Source organism: Myodes glareolus, chromosome 3 (genome assembly GCF_982192425.1).
Source record: "Myodes glareolus chromosome 3, mMyoGla1.1, whole genome shotgun sequence".
Lineage (NCBI taxonomy): Eukaryota > Metazoa > Chordata > Mammalia > Rodentia > Cricetidae > Myodes > Myodes glareolus.
This window is the reverse complement of record NC_142028.1, coordinates 678,314-697,408: the sequence shown is the minus strand read 5'-3', so window position 1 is coordinate 697,408 and position 19,095 is coordinate 678,314. Positions and strand designations below refer to the sequence as shown.

Genomic DNA, 19,095 nt, shown 5'->3' with positions numbered 1-19,095 from the left:
AATGTAAGCAGAATTCGTGGGTGAGTAATTCCTATTACAGAAATCATGAGTCATCAAATGACAATTATAGTTCCATGTGTGGGATATTTCTCTATAAATTGCTGATCAGTAAGACTTCAGAAGCCCCAAAACAACATAGACTGTTTCCCTTGTTCTTGGATGCCCATCAGAATCAACTGGGAAGACCTAATTCCTGAATATACTAAATACCATGGTTGTAGGACATAGAGAAATCAAGCTGGGACTTAAGTAGAAGCTTCCTCTTTCCCAAAAGGTATTCATAACTCTGAAAAATGTTATACACGATGATGGGGCAGAGAAAATTATGATTTCACTCAACTGTGTAACTTGTAAGATATGCCTGCTTCTATATTAGTGACATGACTGTTATGGGGGTAATCAACTAATTCTGGTTAACTTTAAAGCCTACTTCAAAGATAGAGTTTATGCCAAGTACTGTAAACCTGGTAAAGCATCCATGGTCAATGAAGTCATAAGCTATGGGAAAAAAAGATCTTACCATTGATGCTGAATTTAAGGATAATCAAAGTGATTCTAAATCTTCATGATTATATGCATAAACTAATACTATTCTCAGTCAAAATAAGAGAACATTTTCTTCATTAAATAGTGGTGAATTTAGAGTCTTATGACTACTGAAGGTACTGGATATCAGTGATGGTTGAGTGCACAGACTTATACAGCACATTCATACAACACCTTAGACTCAGGTAGCATTACTATAAAGAGGCCTAAATATTGTAAGAGTCACTGGGCATACTGGCACATGCTTTTAATACCAGCAAAAGAGGAAGAGGCAGGCAAATCTCTGAGTTCAAGTCTCGCCTGGTCTACAAAGTGAGTTCCAGGGAAGCCAAGGCTACATGGAGACATCCTGTCTCAAAAAACCAAAAAAGAAAAAAGAAATGTATAAGTTTGTGATATCCATAGGATAGGGAGAATGGCTGTGGAATATTAGTGGGGCGTGTTGGCACATCCACTGCAATTATACACTCCGAATTTCTCTGGTTACCTGTACTAGGTCTGAACAAGACAGGCCATGCCAAGTCATATATGGTAAGATAAGAAGTTCACATAATCCCAATTTACCTGGTTGTGTGTAAACTACAGATGAGTGTTTAGGGTGGTTGTGGAAGCCCAAAAATATGAGCCTATTTCCAAGTAGGCCAAAGGTCAGAGAGTTGGAATTTACCTCTATTCCTTCAAGGTTATTGTGTTTCTACCTCAAACAAAGGTCCCACTTAGATTTAGAGCAGATAGTTCTGCTCTCTCAAGGTTATTGTCAGCAGGTGTGGCTAATAGCCAGACTTTGTATTTCAGAAATAGAGAAGTACATATTTCTATCTAAAACAAGAGCCTAGTATCTGACTTACTGTTCATTCAGTTCCTTTATATAGATATTTTTGGATTCCACCCAGGGAGTGGTTTACCTATGAAATATTTGGGTCTAGGGTTTGAACATGTCTTGTTTTTCTCTAGCAAGAGAATATTTAACTATGGATGTAGCCCACAATCTTCAATTGGTCTGTTTATTTCCTTGTATTATGATGAGGCAGTTTTTGTCTTACTCCTACCTTTTAGGGTCAGGGGTATTTTAAGCATTTGAAAATTAAATTCATGAGAATTCCAATATTCAATGGAACTCCCTCCCAATGCTCTCCTATGTGTTTCTCCATTTTATTATTTTCATTCACATCTTCATATTCTTTACTAATATTTTCTAAATCCCCATGCCTTTACCCTGGATAGGGGTATATTTGTCAAGGCTGGTCCCTAACAGTTGGAAAAGTTTTTGTCTTCAGTTTAGTAACTAACAGTTACCTTACCAGATGCTAGTAGTTATATCTATACTTGTGGTCACCAGGATGATCCTGGTTTAACTCAGTGGGTCACACAAAGATAAAGGAGAAGGTGGAGTATGATGAGGAGAATAAGAAGGAGGATGAGGAGGAGGATAAGGAGAGAAAAGGAAGAAAGAAGAACAGAAGGAGGTAGAAATAAATTTTGCAAAAAGATTAGTAGGTTTAAATGGAGACTGTTTATTCATTTCCTGATCAACTGAATATTCACACAGACACTGTATTAATTATAACACAGTTTGGTCAATGGCTGAAGTATATTTCTAGCTAGCTCTTATTTCTTAAATTAACACATTTCTTTTAATTTATGAATCGCCATCAGGCTATGGCTTACCAGGTAAGGTGCTGAGTGTCTGTCTCCTTTGGAAACTACATGGCATCTTTTTGACTTGACCTACTCTCTATCTCTACCCACCTGTCTATATTCTGCAGCTTTATTGGCCAAAGCAGATTCATTCATTAACTGATAAATGCAACACCTATACAGAAGTGTTGGTACCCAGGTTTTTTCCCCTTTGCTCGAGGCACTATGCAGGGCCATTTTTCTGACTTCCTTGCTTCTCTGCTCACTGCACCAGCCTGGGGAATTAGCTTAGAGAGAACTTGGCCCTCTTTTGTTATGGTAATTCCATCTGTAAGTAAGGTTCCCACCATGGGGCCTAATATGTCTGCCACCGCAGCTGTTCTCTGGCCTTGAGTGCCAGACACCTGACTTCCTCTCCCCCTGTTCCAGATGGAAGGGGCTTTTGCCCTTTTGCCCTTTTGTCCCCTTCGTATATATACCTTACTTGAGCTTAATAAAGTTGCCATTTACTCTTTTGGTGAATGAGCCTGGTTTCTCTGTGTGTCTGTTCAACTCTTAGGATATTTATCCATTCTCGTGGACCTGATTTGGGAAGGCGGGCACCTGAATCAGGTGTGGGAATTCACAGAAAAGTGCAGCCAACACAGAAGGACATTTTACATTGTCTACCCTTTTCTATCTTAATAAAAAATAAGGTTTTAACTTTAACATAGAAAAATTACACATAGTAGAACAGTTATAAAGCAAGAATTACAGGTACACTATTTCCCTGTGAGTCTAAAGTTTCATACCTGATTTATCTTTTATCATAACTAAGGAAAATTATAACTGTCTTTAACTCCATCAAAGACCACAGAAGAATATAATATTACCTAAGTAAACAGGAAGTGCATTGGAAGCAACTTCTAAATTTCTAGAAATGACAGAGGCATATTATTGCCTGGATAGTCACCCAAAATTAGTCCCTAAGTTTGGGGCATCCATCTTTAGACTATAGGCCCAAGGTATCCCACAGAATTTTCAGTGAAGCAGAAAATTTGGAGATCTGTCCTGTCTTATAATTGCAAATTTTGTCACTTCCTTTCTTCTGTATCCTGCAGAGTGTCTGTCAGTTTCTTCTGTGAAACAAGAACCTTAAGGAGCATTCCATCTTTTGGAAAGTTAAGCAGTCATATTTCTGTGGATCCTGCTTGTCCGGTTCATACAGCATACCATTAAACATTCACAGCAAGAATATTTTCTTGCTAAAATGGCTAGCCTTGTCATATTGGAGGCAAATTCTATAATGAGTTTCTTCAATGCCCATCAACCTCTGTAAAGTAATTTGTGCTGCCAAAAATATGTCATTGTTGAGAAAAGTCTATTCTTTAAAACTTTAAGAGCCATATTCTATAGGTCTTTGAAGCATTGAAGATTATCTATCTAACTGTGCTATATTTCTGTATATCTAGAAAACCTATCTAACATGCATGTCTAGAACTATCCCCAGGGCCCTGCTTGTTTGATCCACTCAGTCCAACGTGGTGGAGGCATATTCACCACTTGTGTAAGCTGTGCTCATTGACCCAGTTCCAGGGATGCGGTGGGTCTATGTTGTCATTAAGCAATTTGTAACATACTGCTCAAAAACCCCATCTAAGTGATTTGTGACTATACCACTATGAACTAGGATATTATTTACAACAGTTCTTGGTGAATGGCATATTATGAGCTAGCTCTTATATCTTTTTTTGTTTGTTTGTTTTGTTTTTTTTTTGTTTTTTTTTTTGTTTTTTTTTTCAAATTTTTTTTTTATTAATAATTAAATTCATAGTTTCCATTTCCACCCCCCCCTCCCAACACCCTCCCACTCCCCCTACTCCCCCTCCTCCTCCCTCTTCGTCCCCCAGGGCGGTCAGGGTTTCCTGCCCTGTGGGAAGTTCCAGTTCCTTCCCCCTCCCTCCAGGTCCAGGAAGGTGAGTGTTCAAACAGACTGGATCCCCAAAATCCATTATATGTAGAGGAAACAGGTCCCAGTGTCATAGTCAATGGCTTTTCAGAAAGACTTCGGGTCAGCCACAGTCAGAGAATCCAGCCAAATTCGGAGAGTCTGGTTAGATTATTTAGCTATCCACCAGGAGGTAGGAAATAGACAAGAGTCCCAGGTAACCTCGGGTGCATGGGGGGGAGGGAGGGTCGATGGAAGGGGAGAAGGTTAGAGAGAAGGGAGTAGGGGAAGAAAGGGGAAAGCTTGGTGGCCTGGGATGGGGGGGGAGGGAGGAAGGATGAACAAGGGATCAGGGAAGATTATATTTCAACTAAGGGACCCATTTTAGGGTTTACAGGAGACTTGAGTATATATGGGATCCCAGGTCCAAGGAGAGATCCCCCAGATTGCTCTCTGGACAGAGGAGTGGGTGCCTGAATCGGCCGTGGCCCATGTCCATACTGATGTATATTTTGCTTATCACCATAGATCCTGCATCTGATGAAGGACGGCGATACAGTCGGAAACCCACATTGCAGCACGGGACTGAGCCCCCCGAGGTCCAAATGAGGAGCAGAAGGAGGAAGAATATGAAAAACGAATTCAGTACTGCGAGGGATGCCATCACCCACTGATACAAGGGAACGGATCTGATGAGAGTTTACCAAGGCCAGTTGGACTGGGACTGAAAGAGGACGTGATCTAACCAGACTCTCCGAATTTAGCTCTTATATCTTAAATTAATCTGTTTATATTCATCTGTGTATTGCCATGAGGCTATGACTTATGAGTTAAGGTTTTGGGTATCTGTCTCCTTTGACAACTCCATGTTGTCTCTTTGATTATGCCTCCTTTCTCTCTCCATGTCTTCCAGCCTAGATATATTTAGCCCTTCCATATACCAGGGAAGTGTTATTCATTAATTAATAAGTGCATCGCATATACAGAAAGACATCCCTCATGAAGTAGGAAGGTTGGATTTAACATGTGTTAGGGAAAATGTAAGAGAAGATGTCAGTGAGAACAGTGATAATAGAACTGGAGATATGGTTAAGCACCATTAACTAGGCTCACAATCAAAACAAAGAGTAACTAGCATTTTTATGTATTAAATTGTCAAAGACTTAATTGGATTACTGAAAAGAAGCAAGATAAATATCCTGCACTTGGTAATCCAAGGTAGGAAGATAAGGAGTTCAGCTAATTCTCTGCTTTATAGTGAGTACAAGACCAACCTAAGCTACATGAGATTATATATTAAAAATAATAATTGCAATAATTTAGAACTAATCAATTTAATGGATAATTAAATGTTGAATCACCAATAATACAAAGGGATATGTTTAAAACCCACTCCTTGTGGAAGTTTGTTTTGTTTGAAGCAAGACTCCACAAACTAGCCATGCAGGTAAGTATAACATGGAGGTGAGTATAATATGGAGATTTGTAGAGATTCTGCAAAGCTCAAAAGCTCCCGTAAATGTAGAAGAAAAAGTTTTTGCAGTTATATTTTAAAATGTTGGCAATTAGTTGCCTTCATTGGTTTAAGTATTAAGCAATTTTTCAGAAAGAGTATCACATTGGTAAGAATCCAAGTATACCCCATGTCCTATTTATCATAGGAGAAGCTGAATTCTATTGTTCAAGCTAGAATGAGGACACTGTAGCTTATATGGCATTCAGTATTCTTAACAAGTGTTATATAGGGATAGGAATCTACTACATGCTATCTTTCCATGCTTGGGAAATTCTGTTTTCTATTGAAGACTGGGTAAGTCATACATATTTTTCCAAAATACTGGATTCTAAGAAAGTTTTTCCATCAAAGAGATAATTAATTCCTGAGAGAGAAATCACAGTAGCAAGATTGTTGGCATTCATAGAAACTTCCTTAAATACCCTTGTAATGCAGGATACAAATACTGTATCATTACACATCACATATCCATAGAAAGATTCACCATGAGTAGAGTAGGTTCTATAGAAGCTTTTATGCAATCTTGCCAGCCCCTGCCTTTTAGAATGAAGGACTGTATCAGAGAATAAAGATCATCTCTACGTAGCATACTAAAAGAATTCATTGTAGGTCAAAACCCCATATAGTCATGGAAATGTTTTTACATTTAAGAAAGAGGAAAGGATTTTTCTATGGAGACACTATTTAATACCTGCTTGGATGTCTGCAAAGGTGTCAAGATTGCACACTGAAAATCTACTTTCCCGGTCTCTTCTGAACACTCAAAGCTCATACTGGAGCTGGATCTGTGATGGAATATCTTTAACAACTGCTGATGATTAGTTGATACTGTGACTTTTTGTATACAGAAGTTAGTTTTTGTATACAGGAGTTAGTTCGGTTTGTCAGGTAAAGACAGAGTACTTCACCCTCACCCTAACTTTTCACAATATTTGGTAAGTATTCTGCATTTACTTAAAGTCATACAATTTGAGACCCATAGATTAATAAGTAAATTATATCTCATTAGATCTATCACTGTTTTATCTTGAGACACATCTTTTAACAACTAAGGCTAATCAGTTTGGCTAGACCACACACTGAAAATTCTAAATATAAATATTAAGTGAGTAAATATATGCTTATGATTCCAAGTACAGGAACAGATAATTAATTTGGGGGTTATGTTTTATGGATATTTCAAGTCTATGTAGCTTCTTTGAAGTATTAAAAGGATTCCTCCTAAGTTGTTGAAAGGTTAAATGTTTCTCGATATTGGTGCCCATGTTATCAATTATATTTATCTGGTAAATGCATTTATACTTTGAGAAATAAATTATAGCCATGTAGTTGTTACTAAATGCCTCATTCATACTTTCCCATTGTATCAAATTTTCATAGCATATAATGTTATACCATTATTATTATTATAATTTTATAGACTGAAGGGGAGGGAGGTGTGTGAATTGCCAGAAAATAAATCCAACGTGAGTGACTAGAAGAAGAACTAGAATTCTCAATGTTTTTCTATAATTCATGAATTGAAGTACTAGATCACTGTTGTAGCACATTTCCCCAGTGTTCCCAAGAGTTTTGCAACCTCTCCTATATAGTGATATATAAGAAGAGTGATCAAAAGATGTGCTAAGATGAAAGAATTCTTCCAAGAATACAGAAACACTCATTGTCTTATTGAATGAAGTGTCAAATCATTATGCACCACCCTATGATCTAGCCTATCTATATATGTTCATCAAGGGAAATTGTTTCTAAAATGATATACTAGTAACTCATTATGCTATATTTGAAGTAGTTTATAGACCAACATTTGTTTAACATAATAAAATGGTTATATAGTTGAATGATTTGAAGCATTTAATACTTTAAAACTGGAAGATAAAAATAGAAGAAAGAAGCAAAGTAGCATAATTAACATTGCCATTTTATCTGTTTATATGAGGAAGGAAACATAATTTCTTTGTTATAATATTTCAAAGAAGAAAACATGACAATTTGTAGAAAAAAATATTCCAACAGTCTCTTTGGTGTATACCAAGAACTGAACCAACAAGTGTTTTAAAAAAACAATTAGCTAACAGCCAATGTTTTGTGATCTCATTTAATGCTTTTGTTTTTATACCTAGAGAGCAGTACTTTTCTCTTAATTGATAAAGAATAACAACAATGCTGGCTATTTAAAGTGCTAAAGGCAGTTCTGGGTGCAAGGCACATAGTAGCTATGGCAGGAATACAGTCTTGTTATGAACTATTTCAGAATTATCATGTAGGCTTAAGCATTAAAGATTCTTTCACAATAACCCATATTTTCTCTGTACCCTCAGCACTATCTACCCTCAACTTTTTGCATCCGTTTCTGTTCTGCTTTGTTGCTTTATATTGTTGTTGCAATTCCATATAACATGGAATTTGGACATGGCTCAAAATATTTGGATTTTCACAAGTAATTTAAAAATGGTGTCATTACTAGTCTATTACTAGAACTTCTTCTCCAACATCTACTGCTATTAGCTTCTCTAGCCGCTACTAACTAGGGAGTGCCAGTGTGTTTAAGTCAAGGCCAATGCTCAGTTTATAATGTTAGTGTCCATGTTTCTTTCTTACTTGAGTTCACTAATACATTTCTACTCAAATCATGATTTAACTTTTCTTCCTGTCCATTTCCTACAAATAAGCTGTAAATATTTTCACTTTACTTTAATGGACAGTCCACTCAATAACTATACACCCCACTACGCTTTGTGGATTTAGCTGCCTCTGGGAGTATAATTAGAACTTCTCTTATATTACGAGTCATCCCAAATATTCAGCACACTTAAGATTTTCTAATATATTTATAATATATATTTTATATATATATATATATATATATTGCTCATATCCATAAACTTTCAGTTATTTTCACTAAGGAGGAAACCTATAGTCTTAAGTAGTCATAAGTATCTAGAATTCTTTCTGAATTTTTTACAGAAAATCTGATAGCATTTTATTGATTAATAGAATTTAAGCACTAATTATTATAATACAGAAATTAAATAAAGATGAGAATGTGTTAATTTTCCCCCAGGAAATATGATTACCTGTCTCATGAACTAGATGGAATACAGAAACAATGTGACTGAGTTTGTTCTCCTGGGACTCACACAGAACCCACACATGCAAAAAATTATTTTTTCTGTATTTTTGGTAATATATATCTTCTCTGTGGTAGGAAATTTGCTTATTCTGGTCACCATTACAAATAGTCAACTATTGAATTCCCCTATGTACTATTTTCTGGCCTATCTCTCCTTCATTGATGCCTGCTACTCCTCTGTCAATACTCCTAAGTTGATTGTTGATTCACTCCGTGAAAGGAAGTCCATTCAGTTCAATGGATGTATGACCCAAGTCTTTGGGGAACACTTCATTGGAGGTGCTGAGGTCATCTTGCTTACTGTCATGGCCTATGACCGCTATGTAGCCATCTGTAAACCTCTGCATTATGCAGCCATCATGAATCGACGACTCTGTAATTTACTTGTGGGAGTGTCTTGGGCTGGAGGGTTTCTTCATGGGGGTATACAAATTCTTTTCATTGTTGGACTACCTTTCTGTGGCCCTAATGTCATAGATCACTTTATGTGTGATCTGAACCCTTTGCTTGATTTAGCCTGTACTGATACACACATTCTAGGTCTCTTTGTTGCTGCCAACAGTGGCTTCATCTGTCTGTTAAACTTCCTCCTTCTGCTCATATCCTACGTGATTATCCTGTGCTCCCTAAGGACCCACAGTGCAGAAGGAAGACACAAAGCCCTCTCTACCTGTGTTTCTCACATAATAGTGGTGATCTTATTTTTTGTACCCTGCATATTTGTGTACATGAGACCTGCAGCTACATTACCCATGGATAAAGCAGTTGCTATTTTTTATACTGTGATAACTCCCATGCTAAACCCATTAATCTACACCTTGAGAAATAATCAGATGAAAAATGCCATTAAAAGATTGTTTAGTAGAAAAACTCAGCCAGACAACAAATAAACCAGCGATCATGCAACTTCAGATGAACTGGAGACCAAATGGAGTCGATAGTTTGGATGATCTCAGTATGGAAAACTTACACAATACGTAAATAACTGTTAAATGTGTGTTGTACTGAGGTAAGCAGATAAGTGCCCCAGATGCAAAGAGGCTAACTCGGGTTCCATATTTGTCACAACAGACACATAACCCAAGCAACCAACACACACACACACACACACACACCATTCATCTGCCTTATGCCGATTTCCAACTGACTATATTAGCACTCTTCTAGAAAAGCTCTAATCTGATAAGCTAGATTCAAAGAGTTTTTCAGGTCAGAAAATTCTGGCTTCTACTTTCAATGTTATTCATTATGTAACTGTACAAACAATGCTTTTGGAAGTTATGTCCTAACCAGTGATCCTTTGCCATCTCATAATTTCGTTAATATATTAGTGTAGATGTTTTCCAATTCAGTGATTTTTTCCACAGTAAGTTTTGACTGAAGAGAATGATGATTAGAGAACTAGTCAAGGCATTCACAAAAGTTCACAGTTTTTATCAAATTCATAGTCTCTGGATAAATTAGTCTAATCATACAGGCCTTTGTGATGTAGTATATAAGCTCACAGATCTCATTTTGAGATAAATGTAAACCTAGATATAGAAGTGAATGTGGGTGGTGGGAGTAATCCCAAAGGAGGATTAGTGCTGTCTTGTAGTAAGTAACCTGCTCACACAGAAGGCCATAATAGTTTTCTCAGACAATGCAGGATAAATACTTCTGACCTGAGACTACAAGGTGCAATTGAAGGACAGCTTTGTTGCATATAAGAGGACATGTTTATTAACCATTAAAAATACTCATTTTTTCCATTGTATTATTTTAAACTCATTCAGAAACATAAGCCAAAACTTGGGGCTTGACTCTTTATAATCTCTGCATTAGAAGTATCTTGTTTCTGTTTGAGAATTCTTTAAACCTCAAAGGGGAATCTGACTTCTTTTAATATTTTTATTATTTTACATATCAACCATAGTTTTCCCTCCCTCCCGTCCTCTTGTTCCCTTCCCCACCTCCTTTTTATTCCTTATCCAGTTCTCAGAAAGGGTAGGGCCTTGCATGGTTGTCAACAAAACTTGGTATAACAAGTTGATGCAGGACCAACTTCCTCCCCACTGCATATGGGAGTCACAGAGATCACACAGAGATCCAGGAAAGTACAATCCTGAGTTTTTATACAAAATCCTGGAAACATTACCCAAAATAAGCCATATATGATAGAGAATTATATGCCCATTGCCATATGGTTGCATGCAGAAAATGTGATATAATTATATAATGAACTAGTTTTGAACCCTAAAAATTATCAATTTTTACAAGATATTTTAATCCTGTTGGTATTATTTTAACAAAGTAAGATTTATAAAACCTAACTTTGTCAAACTTAGGGCTTTATTAAACCCTTCTCTTGATAAGCCCACTGCATAAGAAGCTTTTCCATTATTTCAAGTATTGAGTAATAAAATAGGTATATAAATCAAATATTCAATAATATGGATTAAAATTATTTGTAAAATTTCTTAGTTCTTAGAATAATTTTTGTTATGTTTATAATTTTATCATTTATCACAGAAGATAGAAAATTTACACGGGGTAAGATATACTTGTCAACTTTAACATAAATATAAAATTTTGGTTAAATATTTTTACAGCACATAGCATCTTGATGTATTTTCAGAGTTGACAAAATTATGAATTTATAATCAGCAATGTTTTAAACACTACTTCTGACAAAATGAAAGCAACTTATTTAAGACCATCTCAAAATTGTTGGAAATTGTGTTGTAAAAGAAAGCCAATATCATATATATTTCTAATTTTATGATTTATACTTATTTACAGAAAACAGCATTGTACACTTGGAGTTTAGTGGCAAGTTTTTTGACCCTTGTCTTATCCAACTTGGCGATTAGAGTCACAGATTTAGGACTCAGGATGTCATGTTTCCTTTGTCAGAAGTTATTTTACCTGTCATTGTAATTAGTTCTAAAAGCTTCTATGACATGTTACTATATGACCTAGAGTCACAGTGCTGTACAATACATCTAAAGTCACTCCTTGTGTCTAACATTGTCCTCTTATCTACCTATAAACACCACTCCCTGACCTTTAAAATCTATGACGTAACCATTTTTATGTTTCCTACAGTCTTATATTTCAAGTATAACTGAGATCACATGGTGTCTATTTCATGTCAATCTTATTTCAGTCAACACAATGTCCCCATCTTTGTTCTCGTAAATGATAAGATTTACTTCTATTTTACAGATATATATATATATATATATCACTTAATTGTCTATTCTTTGTAAAATTAGCTTTTGATGGCAACTTCAGTAGGTTACATACCTTGTCTATTGCTAATAAAGATATAGTAATCAGCAATATTAATATCTCTTTAGACATACTGTATTCTGTCATGTGTATATGTACTCAGTGTAATTGCTGGCTCATGGATATTTGTGTGTGTGTGTGTGTGTGTGTTTAAATCTCCAAACAGTACTTCATAATGGCTACATTAAAATGCATTCCCTTACTATGTTTCAGTAAGTAGTTGAACTTTTTCTATATCTTTACCATCCTTTGTAATCTTTAGTATTCTTGATAGAAGCGTTTGTAATTGGGTTGAAATAGCATCTCCTTGCAAATGTCATTTTCATTCTTCAGAAACTGACGATATTGAACACTCTATGTTGTATAACAATTTTCTCAGAGATAGTCCATCCCACAGAAAAGTATCTTAAGACAGAAAGTAAACAACGAAAGATAGCTTCAGGAAGTTCCTAATCTGACCAAAGTCACTAGGCCCTCTATATCAAGAATATACAACAGAAAATACTGAGAATTACTGTTAGATAAAGCAAGCTGGAAGTACTATGAAAAGTCCTGCTGTATGGAAGAAACAGAAACCACTATGACTGCCAAGAAGAAGTTTAAAACACTGAGCAACCAGAAAATGACACTCTTCAACCTGCTGATCTGCCTGCAGGTGCAAGATGCTATAGGTTTTCAGCTTTTTTGAGTGAAGGAGACCCCACACATAATGGGAATTTCTGGATAAGGCATAAACCACACCTAAACACCTTTATTCTCAGAGATTACTTGTTAAACAAGGAAGCAGTGTTAAAAGTAGCTGCTTTGTGACTTATGAGGCCCAGAACAGCTTGTTCACCCCTACTGATAAAAGCCAGTCAAGGGACTAGTCCTGATTTTCAGTTTACTGGCAGGAAACACCAGGTTCCAGGAAAAAGACATAAACTGACACCACTCAGGGCCTGGTCAGTATCTAAGGGAAAGTACAAGATACTCTGAGCATTCCAACCATTAGATAAGATTAGATAAGATCACTAGGCATCCCTGAGTCCAGCACACACCTATTCCCCTTTTGTTAGAACACCCTAACAAATAGCCAAACAGGGTCTTGAACTCTGGAAATCCCTTCACCCCCAACCTCTACTATGATGAAAACCCTACCCTGCCCAAGCTCAGCACTTGCTGATCATAGTGCTGCATCAGACACATGGAGGATCTCCAAACTCAAGCTTGAGTAAAGGCTCTTGGCTTTTGCCTGTTGATTTAATCTCCAGGGTCATCTTTGAGGGTTCCTAGCTTTCTGGGAATAATGTGACTCGGGCAGAAAAACAACAGCAAATGACATAGCAGCTGTAATTTTTAAGAGAAAAAGAAGAGTTCTGTGTTAGAATGGGCTAGGAAGTGGTTGTGATTGGGTGGCATGCAGATTTAGTGAACCAAAAAGGACTTTAATATTCTGGACTTTAATATTCTGATAGTTTGACCTTCATAGTCAGCCTCAGAATGTAGGAATCGATCAAGGGAAAAGATGTGGGGCCTAATAATTACTAACAGTGTGAGTGAACATAATAATGAATTGTGTGCTTTAAGTTGGTAAGATGATATCTTTTATGTAATGTGAAATTACAGCAACATTACAAAGAAAAATATGAGTGATGAATTTCTCTATAGAATCATGCTTTTCTACCTAATAACTCTCAAAATTTAGACCAATAAGACAAATAAAAATTTGAATCTTTGATGGATTTAGTTGAATTATTAAGTTACTAAGGCATATATGCTAATATTTAAAGAATTTTTCTTTTGATTAGTACAAATTTTAAATAGAGTTATATTTTAAAGTAGTTTGTAAAAATACCAACTGCTTATAAACATATGAATATATATTCATATGCAGCTTTTCAGATTATAATCTTATATTAAATATACTGCATTGTCAAAATTTAATTATGATTCCTATTTATTGATTTTTCTAATTTATCATTTTGTTTTTTATCCATGTGCAAAGAAACTATGTAGCCAGTACAGTCTCTATAAAAAACACTACAGACCTTCTAAAACTTATAAACAGAATTGCCATCTCATCTAGCAACCTCACTCATGAGTACAGAAATTTTTGGTTTATTCAAGGGGATTAAAATCAACATGTTGAAGAAATTTGGACACTTTCATGATTGTTGTAGAGCTATTCTTGTGAATGGTAATAAGATGACAAATATAGATAGGATATGACTTTCAGGTTTAGTTTCTAGCTTTCTCCATTAATACCTTTAATTATAAGTATATACCATCAGCTTTTCCATAGTATGAGAAGATAAAAAAAATCAATTTATCTGTCTTATATTTCTTAATTGAGAGGATGGGGACTTATTACAAAATGACTTCCCCTAGACTCCTGTATATAGCATCATTAATGTAAAATACTCCTGGGAGTGCAAAGGAAAAAGTCATGCTATCAAAATCCTTTGTGAAAATGGACTTTGTAACACACACAATGAATCTGGACTGAGGTAGGTGACTTTCTAAAATTCTAGGGAGAATCTAATGGAAGTCACTGAAATGCATATCTGCTGCAAATTCTCTGAATTCTTATGTCAATTTACAGCTAGGTGAGTTAAGATCCTAACTTTATCAATATGTGAAATAGAGTAAAATACATATAAAAGTTTCTGTCTCATTTTGTAATATTCTACTAAAGGTCTTTAATTTATAAAAAGTTAAAATTACATATAGTTTTGAGTTAGGTGATATTAGGATGGATGATGGAAGAAAAAGATGATAAATGTTTATGTAGATACATAAAAAGCAAGATGATAGAAAGGTAGATATGATTACACTAAAATGTTTAACTGATTCATCAGCTTATGTATTTTGTGGTAATTATATTTAAAATGTGCTCTGACACTTTTGAAATGCAGTATGTTGCTATTGTTATCTATAGGTAACAATTGTATAATAAATCTCAAGTTGTTACTCAGGTCTATGTTTGTCCCCTGACCAACACCTGTCTGCTACATCCCAGTGTTTTAGAAACTATCACTCTGCTGTGAATCTGTCATAGATTTTAGTATAACTGAGACTTTGTTAATGGGAACAAAGATGGGGACATTGTGTTGACTGAAATAAGCTTGACATAAGATAGACACCATGTGATCTCAGTTATACTTGAAACATAAGACTATAGAACAGAGACATCATAGATTCATGATTTGTAAAGGTCAGGGAATGGTGTTTATTTGTAGGTAAGAGGACATTGTTAGACACAATGAATGACTTTAGATCTATTGCACATCACTATGATGCTAGGTCATATAGTAATATGTCATATATTTTAAAATCTTCAGAGAACAAATGGTTCATCTATCATCTTCTACTCACCTGTTCATCATGCATGTACCTATTTGTCTTCTTTATCTCTATCATAATTTCACATTTCAACTCATAGCCATGTATAATGTTCACCATGCTTAGGCTGGCTGCAGTTCTTTCAGAATGGTATGCAGTTATAGTTAGACAGACTAATTTGGGATGCACATTAAACTAAAAATTGAGAAAAATAATATTTCATGTGTTTTTATTTTTTATGTGTATGGGTGTTTTATCTTCTTATATACCTGTGCATCATATATCCGCAGTGCCTGTGAAGGAGGCACTGAAACTGAAATAACCATGAGCCATCTGGTAGGTGATAGGAAACAATAATTTAAACAAGATATTACACGGATGTTTCTCACTCAAAGTATAGCAAGTTATTTCTAATCACAGAGGTTTATTGTCATCTTGACACACAAAAAATTATTTAGCCCACCTTTAATATTCTTCAATGTATATAATGCACAGAATAAACCTTTTATTACAAAAAGAAGAAACAGGATTTTTAGAAAAAACGATTACAACAAAACAAAAGTGAAACTTAACAAAACCAAAATCCTATACCTTTCTTTCAAAATGTAGCAATATATTTGTGATGATGCTTGTGTCAATGGCCTTGAATGTCTGCATTGCCAAGTCCTTTTCTTTTGTTCCACACTGGTTCTGTCTCTTGGGCCAACAACATTTCCTTGTAACAAACCTACTACTATTATAATTTCAAAAATCTTTTGATAACCAGTGAAGCTTAGAGTTCATACCCCCAGTGTCACATATCATTTTGGCAGATGGTATGCAGAATTTTTCCTAAAACTTTCCTTTGTCTTCCAGTCTAAGAAAATTTAGTGCAAAACTCCATGATATAAGTGCATTCTTCACAGAAGCAAAATCTGCCATGATGGATCTGAACTCAGGACTTTGGGTTCTGGGGGCAAGGAAATTTGCCTGCTAAGTCCATTTAAGACTCCTGCCTCCTCTCTATCTTTCCATTTATAAAAAACACAGGAAACCTCTCTTTTCTTCTTCTTCTTTTTTTTCCAAGACAGGAAACAGTCCTGGATATACTGGAAATTGCTTTGTGGATCAGGTCGGCCTTGAACTCATAGAGATCAACTGACACTCTCTACCAAGTGCTGGAATATAGACATTCATCAGGAGCAACTGTGTCTCAAGTCATCGGAACACTAAGTTACTTAAATGCCATATACTACATTCTTTGAGAGGTTGAAGATTGCCTATCTATGTGGAATACATTCTCTATGTATCTAGAGAACCCAATTAGTCTAACTATAAGTATGATAAACATGGATGACTACTGACCTATTGTTCTTAATACTATATAGCTTAAGGACTAAGGTTTCACATTATAATATTAGACAATCGTTAAACAAATGAGGACAATGACCTCAAAACATAAACAATGCATAAGTATTTTGATCAGAGGTAGAAATGTATAGTTCAATATGATAAATATGTCCTAAAATTGTATCAATATAAAATGTCTTAAACAGTGGTAGAAACTTAAATGTATAAAATATGACAAAATAACTGCATAAGTCTACAACCATTGTAAACAGAAATAGGAACATATTCAATATAACAATATAATTTGAATTTGTAAAATATACAAGAATCAATAGCAATGTAAATTGTCTATATAAAAAAGCTCACAAGTATTCATTCTATTTCTCACTATTATTTTTAGTGTGAGTAAACTCACACTAATCTACCTATTATCCTCTTCAAATTCCTATCTTTTTTCCAAAAGAAATTCCTGAACCTACATAATTTTGACTTCTACTCCAACCTCTATATCAGTTATAATCAATCCCTAATTGATGTTCCTAACCCTGAGGACAAACTTTGTTGGGAGAGAAGATGTCGTCTTCTAGAATAACCTCCAGCTGTTATAGGGGCAATGTTCTTTCTATAGGACCCTGTAGAATAACTTTTCAAAAACAAAAGCCTGTGTGAGAAATTTTATATTCACAATACAGCAAATTATTAAGTGTCCTTTTACAAACCTGAGTCAGCAAATCAAATAAAAATTTATTTTTTAAAACATCAAGGAAATAAATTACTTGCTATGTAATGACTGAGTGTTTTTAGTAATGTTTACCTTACTTGCTATAAATTAAATTTTTGTTCTGTAATGATAATATATGTGACCTAGACAGAAATTCTTATTTTGAGAGCATAAACTCTCTTTCCTACAGTCTCCAAAATCTTGCAATTTGTGCTTTCAGATTAACATTACATTTTACCCTGATGTTCACAAACATACTTCAAGAATAATTAGAGACCAGTAAATCCTCCTCTCTGAAAAAGAAATTTTGTCTTAGGAAGACCTGTAAAAATTATATTGGTGAATAATAGTTATATAATTTCATTAAAATATATTTCATGGGTTTAATTTGTTTTTTTCATTGGATAGGATAGCTTCAACATTTGTCTTGAATTATAAGAGATATAGTAAATCTAGTATGTAGTCATGAAAGTCACTCAGATGACTTTACTATAGAGTATGCATGGACAACATGGACTAAATATTAAAGCTTTTAACCAATTAGTGTGAATGCATTTTAAAGTACCAATAATGTAAGATATAGAATGTTGTAATCCAGAGCAGCAATTTAAGGTAAATATAAATTATACTTTGAAAATTGGATTACTAGTGTTACAGAAAGGTGGCTCAGTAGTTAAAAGTGCAAACTGCTATTGCAGAGAAGTTGAGCTCAGTTTCAACTTTCACAACAGGTGGTTCTCTGTGTTTTACTCTATCTCCAGGGGACTTGACATCCTCTTATGAACTCTGTGGCGACGTGTACTAATGTTCACATATCTATATACACACCAATACATATACAAATAAATTAAAATAAAAATACTTCATTAAAAATGAAAAGTACAAAACTTAAGACATTGAAAAAGAAAGCTGGGTTAATACAAGTACAAGATGAAATTTTTTAAAAAGAATTTGAAGTGATGACTCACATGGTGCTTTTAGAAAGATGAAATATACTCTCTGGTCCACTAGTAGATGTTTAATGATATAATGTATCCATCAAAAGGCATGACCATTTAGAAAATAAATACTGTTGCAGATGGTCACAATGCAAGAAGCCCTTCTCTGAGTAGTCTTGATCACTGTCATTCAGGAATGCACCACCCAATTTGCGTCTGTACTCACTGTGGTCAGCTTGGGGGACTGGATGGTAGATACCTACCCTTGTGTCTCAGCATGATACTGGTTATTGGCAGAAGAAAAAAGTATACCCTTGAAGCTTGTGACTGGTACATTTGGACATCATGCACACACTCACACATACAGACACACACACATACACACGAGGGAGAGAGAGAGAGAGAGAGAGAGAGAGAGAGAGAGAGAGAGAGAGAAATTGATAGAACTGGAAGCTGGGCTTAAACATACTATTATCCCTTCTGAACTGTATAAGGAGACTAGGAGACTTATTTTAATGAGGCTCTAATAAAGGCTTCTGAAAAATATTTTATTGCCTAATATGAGTTTTATACATTAAATCTCCTGAAACTAAGGTTCAGGGATCAATCATCAGGTTTGCAACCCTGGTCAGAAAGATTGTAAGTGCCATAAGACCATGGAGTTTGCTATACTATCGTGTCTCCTAGTAATATCAGAATCTACCCCAATGAAGCCTGAGCAGCATGACTGACTAAACATGAGATAATAAG

General features: G+C 35.2%; 1 protein-coding gene across 1 annotated transcript; it reads left to right on the top strand.

Annotated features, from left to right (window-relative positions):
- The first annotated feature begins 446 nt into the window (after window positions 1-446).
- On the top strand, window positions 447-9,650 carry LOC125399502 (olfactory receptor 4C46-like). The gene is made up of 2 exons (XM_048432921.3): window positions 447-467; window positions 8,721-9,650. The coding sequence occupies exons 1-2, from the start codon at window positions 447-449 to the stop codon at window positions 9,648-9,650; spliced, it is 951 nt and encodes a 316-aa protein (XP_048288878.3).
- The last annotated feature ends 9,445 nt before the right edge of the window (window positions 9,651-19,095 follow it).

Coding starts and splice junctions, on each gene's coding strand:
- LOC125399502 (XM_048432921.3), top strand. CDS start 447: ATGCCAAGTACTGTAAACCTG. Junction 468..8,720: donor TGCCAAGTACTGTAAACCTG/GTAAAGCATCCA, acceptor CTCATGAACTAG/ATGGAATACAGAAACAATGT.